General features: G+C 44.7%; 1 protein-coding gene across 3 annotated transcripts in view; it reads right to left on the bottom strand.

Moving 5' to 3' along the window:
• Nucleotides 1-2,437: 2,437 nt before the first annotated feature.
• Nucleotides 2,438-9,933, bottom strand: part of LOC117360873 (sulfotransferase family cytosolic 1B member 1-like) — an 88,406-nt gene continuing 80,910 nt past the window's right edge. For 2 of the 3 annotated variants that reach the window (XM_033945416.1, XM_033945417.1), the window contains exons 5-8: nucleotides 8,533-8,659; nucleotides 7,286-7,380; nucleotides 5,185-5,365; nucleotides 2,439-3,440 (exon numbers count right to left, since the gene is read on the bottom strand). In XM_033945416.1, the coding sequence (XP_033801307.1) occupies nucleotides 3,328-3,440; nucleotides 5,185-5,365; nucleotides 7,286-7,380; nucleotides 8,533-8,659 (516 nt within the window). In that variant the 3' untranslated portion in view covers nucleotides 2,439-3,327. Of the gene's footprint in view, nucleotides 3,441-5,184; nucleotides 5,366-7,285; nucleotides 7,381-8,532; nucleotides 8,660-9,933 lie in introns of all 3 variants that reach the window. The other variant, XM_033945415.1, reaches the window with a different exon arrangement.

Genomic DNA, 9,933 nt, shown 5'->3' with positions numbered 1-9,933 from the left:
CCAGAGGAGAGTCGGGGTGGGCTAAAGGAGAGTCGGGCAGCGACGGAAGAGTCGTGCCGGCATGCGCGGTATAGGGGTGTGTGCGGTATATAAAAATTTATTTACATAAATTACAGTTTCCCGCGCGCTATACCCGTTTTACACGGGTGCGTGGTATATGAGTGAAAATACGGTAGATGTCTTGGAAGGTGAATGCCCTGCAAGATGTCTAAAAAAGTAGTTTTGAAAATCGGCACTTGGACATTTTGGCAATTAAAACATCCAAGTGCCAGTTTATGCCATTTTTTGGATGTTTTTCTCTTTTGAAAATGAGCCATATAGTCAACTTTGAAATCCTTAAGGTTACACTTGATGGCAAACTGCATATATCTACTTTAAGTAAGAAATGTTTTTTTATTCTCTGTATGTTTGATACACCCACTTCTCATCAAAAATTTACTGCCTCTCATAGATGCACTAATCATGGGCAGATTAGATTACTGCAATGCTGTTCTTCATGAAATGTGTATCCTAGATATGAGATGTCTTCAGATTATACAGAACATCATAATCATAATCAGGCTTCTAGCTGATGCATGTAAATTTGATTATGTGATTCCATTTTTAAAGGAGGAACATTGGTTACCTGTATTCTCTAGAATTACATTTAAGATATTTCATTCAGGTCATCCTTTATTGATTTCATGGTTACTGGTTCCATACACTTCTACAAGAACACTGCGATCTTCCCAACAGAATTTATTCATAGTTCCTTCTTTCAGAATTATTCATTTTGATGCTATAAGAAGCAACGGTTTTAGTGTAATTGCATCAACAATGCTATTTAAATAGACTTGAATTCTTCCGTGCAAAATTTAAATTTGGGCTTAAAATGCTTCTTTTCAGAAAGCTTTATGACTTATAGAATGAACTATGAAGTTTGAGAATGGGATATCAGTCAGTTATGAATTAACCAGCAGATAATACCTCTGTTCTTTTTGTATATTTTTCTGTTTTTAAGATGATGTATTTTGTTCTTTTTCTTCTGTATCTGGTTTCTTTATGTATTATGGATACCATGTCAACTGTTTGGATTGCAATGGATGGTATATCAACCTCAAATAAACTACAAACTGTAATTGTCCTTCACATGTTGGAGCAGTTAGACATGTATTTTCAGCATGGCACTACCAGCGCAATTCTGTAACAGAGTGCCTGGTAGGAGCCTATTCTATAAAGGAAAGTAGATGACTTCTTTTCTTTTTTCATATAAAGGGCCACAATGTGAATATGAGCAGTGGCATAGTGAGGGTAGGAGGTGCCTGGGGTGGTAGCGCCCCCCTCGTGCCTTTCTCACCGCCCCTGCCCCGTCCCCACCTCCCAGTCATGCTCTCCCTTCCCCCACCATACCTCTATAAATCTTCAACAGCATGAGCAGCTTCTCCGGCCTGCTGATCATGCCGGCGTTGGCTTTCCCTCTGACACCACTTCCTGGCCCTACGACCTGGAAATGATTTCAGAGGGGAGCCAGGCCAGCGTGAGCAGCAGGCCAGAGAAGTTGCTCACATTGATGAAATTTAAAAAGGTATGGCGGGGGGAAGGAAGAGTGTGAGCGTGGAGTGGAGGGGCAGAGAGGTGTTGGCGCCCCACCAAAACAGTACCCAGAACGGCCCACTCCCCCCTCCTATGTCACTGAGTATGAGAAAGCTCTGAGGGCCATCAAAAGATTTCAGGCTTACACATTTAAGCCTATACTAATTTAAATATATAATTGAAAAATTATATTTTAATCATGTACTCTTCTGCGTTTTAGCAAAACTTTGGTGTAGTTCCACAATTCTCTGTGTTTCATGGTTTTTCTAGATTTGTCATACCATTGCAGTACGTGTGCATATAAATTTGAATCCTGACCTTTGACCAGTCCTAAGGCCATGTGTACATATGGTACAGCCATAGAAGGTCCTATACCTTCCATTTGCTGACCTTTATCCATGCCCAGCCTACAGCCTAAAAAGAGGACATATCCAGGTAAATCTGGGTGTCCCTATAAACCCAAGCATTCTTCTAGCTTTTGCTGTCGCCCTTTCAACCTGTTTGGTCACCTTAAAATCATCACATACTGTCACACCCAAGTTCTACTCTTGTGCCAAATGTTCTTCACCCTGTAAACTGTACCATTTTCTTGAGTTTTTGCAGCCTAAATGCATGACCTTGCATTTCTTAGCATTAACATCTTAGCTGTCAAATTTCAGACCATTCCGCTAGCTTCACTAGGTCTTTCCTCATGTTATTCACACCATCTGAAGTGTCTACTCTTTTGCAGATTTTGATATCATCTGCAAAGAGGCAAATCTTATCGGATAATCCTTCAGCAGTATCACTTACAAAAATGTTAAAAAGAACAGGCCCAAGAACCGAACCTTGAGGCACACCACTGGTAACATCCCTATCCTCAGAGCAAGCGTCATTGACCACTACCCTCTGTCACCTTCCACTCATCTAGTTCCTTACCCAATCCAACATTTTGGGGCCCATACTGAGCGCACCCAGTTACTTATTAGATGCCTGTGTGGAACACTGTCAAAGGCTTTGCTAAAATATAAATACACCACATCTAGCGCTCTCTCTTTATCCATTTCTCTGGTCTCCCAGTCAAAGAAATTGATCAGATTTGTCTGTCAAGACCTGCTTCACTATTCACTATTCTCTGTTTTAAAAGTGTTTCCATTAATTTACTTACCACAGAAGTATTCTAAACATTTTTTTTATTTTTTTTTTTTGGGGGGGGGGGGCATGGCGCATTAACAACATGGATTAAGTTGGGTGATTTTGCCATAAGCTGAGCTATTTTAGCATAGTCTCATTGTGTAACATGGAACTATATGCTAAAATAGCATGACTTATGGTAAAATAACCTGTCATTGTTAGCCCACATTGATAACTTTCCCCCTAAACCTTGGTGCTTCTGTAGAATTGCCCCCTTACCATATAGCTTCTGAATATCTACATACAGCAAATTATACATTTCTTGGTTGCCTATATATACATATCTCTGGTTGAAAATTGGTTTCACTATGTTTATTATTAGTGTTACTAATCAACAAGTCCTGATGAAAACACTATATAGCTGTACTATTTTGTGATAAAGCTTGATATTATGAAATTATCCAATAACTTGGAAGTCCTGATACCCCTAACATCCTCCAATAGACAAAGCTTCTGTATTCAGATGAGGGTCTTTGTTATAGATGAAAGGGTAAGGGAGCTCCATTGGAGAGTCTACAGTCTTTATGATAGGACATGAAAGAAGAATCTCTATTATTTGATAATGTGCAGATAAATCAACACTCAGACTTCCATCCGGAATTGCAGCCCCTTTCCCTTCATTTTCTTGGCATAATCGATATCGAATGCCTCACTTTGGGCCACAGTGAAGTGGTTCTTCCAGTCCCCGGCAATACCTAGTGTGGGAAAAAGAAAAAAAGAGAACAGAGAGAACAAGATTTAACTATTAAAAGTCTGCAAGCTTTTCTGCTTTTGAGGGATAAATGATTACATCATGAGTGCCTTGGAAGTGGAGGAGTAGCCCAATGGTTATAGCAGCTGGAAACTGGAAGGCCCAAGTTCAATCCAACAGTAACTCTTTATGGCCTTGGGCAAGACATTTAACCCTCTATGCTTCAAAGAAAGTCAATGGCAAACCATTCCTATCATGCCAAGAAAACCATGGTGGGGGTCACCAAGAGCATAGACATCAGAACAGCGAGGCCACAGGGGCCATGGCCGCCCCCCCCAAAAAAAAAAAAAACTGGCAGGTATGGGACTGATACTTTTTACCATTCCGTGGAAAAGGTAAAAATAAGTTTTACTTCTATGGGGAACCCCACCCCCAGGATTACCACACCTTGAGTTATCCTTCCTGTTGTTGGCACATCCCTTCTAGGAGTGTGAGCTGATCCCTACACAGGATTGCTTGATGGTGCTCGTGGCCTTCCGTCTGATGCAACTTCCTGTCTATGCAAAAAGAGGAAGTTGCATCATAAGGAGGGGCCTTGCAGAGAGAAGGCTACAAGCACTGTAGAGCAGGCCTGTGTAGGGATCGACTCCATCTCCTAGAAGGGATGTGCCAGTAGCAGGTAGGTAGGGAGGTATGGTGCTATGTTGGACATGTGGGAGGCAGGCTGGAGCCATTGGACGTGCGAGGGGAAGGGGGAGGGGATTCAAGGAGGGCACCTCCCACTCTCACTCCGCCACTGCTTGTTTCAGCAGGTGTAAATGCTGGTAACTAAAGTTAGGAATGGGAATCGGCACTAAATCCAGTTAGAGAATCGTGCTTAGCAATGATTTTTTTACAGTGCTGAAGTTTGAGCACTATTTATAGAATTCCTTCCTTTGAGATAGAAAGTGCAAAAAAGGCATATTGAAAAGGAATAAAGTAGAAGTACTTGAACTGTTTTACCTTGGACTGTAAAGAAGCATGTTAACCAAGAAGCAAGGATGCTACTTTGAACTGTAAAAGTTCTGGCAGAGAGCAGATGAACCCAGTTGTGAGAGTATTAGTGCAAGGAAGAGATGCTACATCTCTGGTGTCTATGGAACATTTTTGAAACTTCTGTAGGCGTTTTGGCCGCATCATCCAAGCTTAAGTAAACTGTTTCAAAACTACAACTTCTGGCGTGGCCTGACTTATTATATGAAAGGAGAGTGTTGAGTGAACGGATGGTTGTGCCTTTATCTCCCAGCTCTTGCTGATCCTAATCTTGACCCCACAAACAAACTCTAAAATTATTAAAAGTAAACCATTCTGATGCTCACCGGTCAAACAAGAGTTACATATACGAGGGGTTGCTAAAAAGGTTCTCAGCCCAACCAATAAAGTTGAGACAGTCTCCATCGAGCGTAATTCACTTAGTCCAGCAATTTTCCACTTTTTTCATCCCATATTTTTCCGACTGAATGAAAAAGTGGAAATCACTGGACTAAGTGTATAATCCTCGATGAAGATTGCCCCAACTTTGTTGGTTGGGCTGAGAATTTTTCAGCAGCCCCTTGTATAGAGAATTGGGAAGACAAAGAACTGGAAATATTCATATAGAATCGGGAAGACAAAGCTTCCCAGAACTGCTGCGCTGTTCTAGTGTTAGTAGGCAGTGTGGGAAATTAGATCATGAAATAGCACTGCAGAGAAACGAAGCTGTCTCTCACCTTTGCGCATGAATGGTGAAATCGCGTTCACAAAGAAAGGAGTGGCCTGGGTATCATAGTTGGTCTTGGGATTCTCCTTCATGGCTTGGAAGGAGGTATGTTGGATGATAGTTTCCACATCTTTCTCCCCCAAGTCCTTTTCTAGGAACTGCATTACTTTCCGGATTTCACGAGCAGGATCCTGACAAGGGAAGAAAGATGGACAGACACCCATCAGAAAGGAGACAGACAGTGATACAAGCAGCAGCTTCTCGGATGGAGAGAGAGGAACAAATAGACCAGTGTATTGCAAACTGTGTGCATCCTGAGATTTCAGGTGTGCTGTGATACACTGGGGAAGAGGAGAGGTGCCGGCATCGGCTGACTGTCTACAGCAGTGTTTTTCAACCTTTTTTGGGCAAAGGCACACTTGTTTCATGAAAAAAATCACGAGGCACACCACCATTAGAAAATGTTAAAAAATTTAACTCTGTGCCTATATTGACTATATATAAAGTAATTCTCTTGAATAGGAATCAAATAAACACAAAGAAAGTATTTTATAATGCTGCCACCGCCAACAACACCGTTGGCGGCGGTGGCACTCAAGTGGCTAAAGAGCCGCAGTTTGCCGGCCTAGGGACAACACTGGAGGGTGGCCAGCTGTGCACCCCCTTGGGACGTAAACCCGGGGTGGGGCAGACCGCCCCCCCCCACCCTGGTATGCCACTATCTATACCTCACTCCCTCCCTATGACCAAAAATTCTCCTTTCCTCTATTCCCCGTGTACACAACCATCTCTTTCCCTCCCTTCCTCTCTCCAAAGTCCATGCCTTCTGTGTCCAAACACTCATTCCCTCCCTTCCTCTCTCCCAAGTCCATTTCTTCTGTGTCCAAAAACGCATTCCCTCCCCCACCTCAGCATCTCTTTCCCTCCCTTCCTCTCTCCCAAGTCCATTTCTTCTGTGTCCAAAAACGCATTCCCTCCCCCACCTCAGCATCTTTCCCTCCCTTCCTCTCTCCCAAGTCCATTTCTTCTGTGTCCAAAAACGCATTCCCTCCCCCACCTCAGCATCTCTTTCCCTCCCTTCCTCTCTCCCAAGTCCATGCCTTCTGTGTCCAAAAACGCATTCCCTCCCCCACCTCAGCATCTCTTTCCCTCCCTTCCTCTCTCCCAAGTCCATGCCTTCTGTGTCCAAAAACCCATTCCCTCCCCCACCTCAGCATCTCTTTCCCTCCCTTCCTCTCTCCCAAGTTCATGCCTTGTGTCCAAAACGCACTCCCTCCCCCCTTTTGTGTTCCGTGTTTGCCTCCCAGCCCATCTTTGCAACTTTCTTAGCAAAACGAAGCTCAAGCCGCAAGGCTTGTCTTCTGCTTCCTGCCTGTCCTGCCGCGCACAAATAGCCGAACGGAAGTATTCTCCGACGTCAGCGCTGACGTCGGAGGGCAGGCTTTGCTTAAGCCCTCCCTCCGACGTCAGCGCTGACATCGGGGAACGCTTGCGATCGGCTATATGTTAGCTGCAGGGCAGGCAGGAACAGAAGACGAGCCTCGCGGCTCGAGATGTATTGAACTCCGCGGGTCCCCCGTCCAGCTCTCTCCTGTCCACGTGGGGCGGACCGCCCCTCTCCCTAGACTGGTGGTACTGCCCTGATGGCGGCCCTGACCGTACGGCACACCAGGCAACATCTCGCGGCACACTAGTGTGCCGCAGAACAGCGGTTGAAAAACACTGGTCTACAGGACATAACTCCCCCATAAGAGAGGAATGTCCTGTAAGCAATCTCCCAACGCCGGCACCTCTTCTCTCTGCTGGTCCTTCTCTCCAGTGCAGGTCCCAGTGCAGGTCCTTCTCTCGGTGCAAGGCCAATTTGAAGGGCCTATGCACATGCGCTGACATTGGCGCACTGACATCACGCATGCGTGTGACATCATCACGCCAATGCCAGCGCAACTGTGGATGTCTCGAGCCGGGGACACTAGGTTTAGTGTGCCCCGTCTTGAAAAAGTTTGCCAGACACTGAAATAGACAAATGAGAAAGGCAGGAAGGATTTCAGGAGGGCTGAGATAAGGAAATAGTGCATTTATTCCTAGTAATCACAAGTATGTCCCTCTCTCACCTCTTTCATATCTTCATAGAATATGTAGAGGATACGATGGTCTTTTCTCTTTTCCCACCAGTCTTTCACATGGTCATACCAAGAGCCATATCCAACTAAATGTGAGAGGCAGCAGAAAGATAGAAAATCAAGTCAATATCATAGCCTATTTGGATTTATTCTGTATTGCAGAGATTTTTGTTGCCTATCAACCCTGGAGGAAACTGGATTTTCTCTAGGCTGTGACACCTTTAATTATCTAAAGTACTCACACACAATCTTTCCAGACTATGCATGCTTTCTTCAGAGGTCTTAGGGCTAGATTCACTAAGCAAACTGATCGGTTTGCAAGCCCTTTGCGACCCGATACCGATCCATGCATGCAAATGAGGGGAATCGGCATGCAAAGCAGGAAGGATGCAATTCACTAACTTTCTTCTGGCACACCAACTGTCTGGCCGATCAAAAAACTAGCGACTGGTGAGAACCAGTTGCTTGTGCTAAAACCCAGCTCTCTGCCCCGATTCTCCTGCTCTGGCCATCCTGCTCTCTGCCCTGATTCTCCTACTCTGGCTGCCCTCCTCTCTGCTCTCTGCCCCGATTCTCTTGCTCTGGCCGCCCTGCTCTCTGCCCTGATTCTCCTGCTCTGGCTGCCCTGCTCTGTGCCCCAATTCTCCTGCTCTGGTCGCCCTGCTCTCTGCTCTCAGCCCCAACTCTCCAACCCTGCTTAGCCCCAACTCGAGCCTGTGGTTTTAACCCGCAGGTTTAAAGCGGGTTAAAACCATGGGCTCACAAAGTAAAAAAAAAACAGTTAAGTTAAAAAAAAGTTTTAAAAAGCTCTGCTGGGCATGAAGGGCCAGCGCATGTGCAGACCATCTACGGTCAAGGAAGATGGTCTGTGCACGCTCAAGGATCGCGATCTGTGCGGTTGGAGGGGGGGGGGTGGCGTGCCAACGATCGCTTCCATTTGCATGCAGGCCTTTAGTGAATTTATCAGCCTGCATGCAATCAGACACAGATCTCAGGTTAGTGAATCTAGCCCTTAAACCTTAGAGACATTTGTACTTCTGCAGTTATCAAGTTTCAGGTTTGTTAAAGGACTTATCTATTAATAAGCAGGATATTATGTCATAGCGGCTTACATTCTAAAGATGTGGGGGAGGTGATTTGTGCAGACAACAAAGACAATAAGGGAGAGGGGTTAGAACTACAATATTGGATAGGATAGGTATGATGATCTTGGATTTCTACATTCTCAGGATTTCTACCTTCTCCAGCCATGTACTTTTCCAGGTACTGTGCCCAGGTGCCTGGCTCGGGGTGCAGTTTGTTCATCAGGTCAAAGTGATAGAAAGAGACTGCTACATCTTTGGCATTTCTAGCCACGTACACTATCTGAGGGTTGAGAAGAACAAAAGGTCAGCATGAGAGCAAACTTGGAATACCTCCTAAAGCATACAGCAAGAGGAGCACTAAAGTATGTCTGTCACTTCAGCCTACTCAACCCTAATTCAGTTCTGGTTTTGCCCATTGTGTCCTTGAAACATAGTCCTGATTTCCCTCTGAAAATGTAAGACTACATTTCCATGCATGCAATGGAGTTAACTCCAGACTGGATTAGCCTTTCTAGGTTGACATGCATGAGGTGGAATCTAGAAAATGACACGGGGAAAAAATTTATCACCGTTCCCACCCCATCCCTGCCCCGTCCCCATGAGCTCAGTCCCCGTCTCTGCCCCGCTCCTTTGAGCTCAGTCCCCGTCCCCGTCCCGCAAGCTTGGTCCTCGTCCCCGCCCTCAAACTGTCAGATCCCATCCGCACAAGCCTCAAATAGTTATGATTTTATACCGAACTTATTTTATTAAAATATAAAAAGACACTATTCTTTATAAACACAAATAATACCAAGCAAGGATCAACAAAACCCCTGTCTCCCCCTCCCTTTCACAAATATCCCTTCCACTATTGTAAAAACTGAACAAACCAAATTACTACAGAATGCTACATTGAAAAATCAAGCTAACAGAATACCACAGTCACACATGAGAGCAACTAGGGCAACTGCCCCCTGGTCAGAGAGAGAGCCTTAAGCCAGCTGGAAGCTAAAGAAGCACAGCCTGGGCTTTGTGGTCCCCAGTTATGTCTAATAACCGCTCTAGTAGGATACATATTTCAAATCTGAAATATTCTAATCTCAAAATATAAAATAAATTTATTTTTTTCTACCTTTTAGTGTCTAGTAATTTTATTCTTCAAATCACATTGGTCTCAGGCTTTGGTTTTGTGTTCCTTCTGTCTTCATTGTGGCATGGCTGGCTCCTGAAGGTAAAATAGGCGCAATTTTTTTTACCACAGGAGCAAGACTTTTCACCACTTCCACGGAGCGTTGAAAGGTCTTTTCCCGATTCCTGCGGGGCGGTGAAAGGTCTTGTCCCCATTCCTGCAGTAAACCAGTTGCAAATGTCCCCTTTACTGCGGTGACCCACAGTTTACCACAGTAAATGGTTCCCGTGTCATTCTCTAGTGGAAACAACACCAAGGTGGGGAAGAGTCCTCTATCAGCTACTATGTAGAATACAGAGACAGCCCAAGAGTCAATCAGGATAACTCAAGCTTTCACATGCACACCTCCCAGAGAATTTTCTCACGCCAGTCAAATAACATTGGTT

This window comes from Geotrypetes seraphini, chromosome 5 (assembly GCF_902459505.1).
Source record: "Geotrypetes seraphini chromosome 5, aGeoSer1.1, whole genome shotgun sequence".
Taxonomy (NCBI): Eukaryota; Metazoa; Chordata; class Amphibia; order Gymnophiona; family Dermophiidae; genus Geotrypetes; species Geotrypetes seraphini.
The sequence above is the reverse complement of the archived record's forward strand: the minus strand, read 5'-3'. Positions and strand labels throughout refer to the sequence as shown.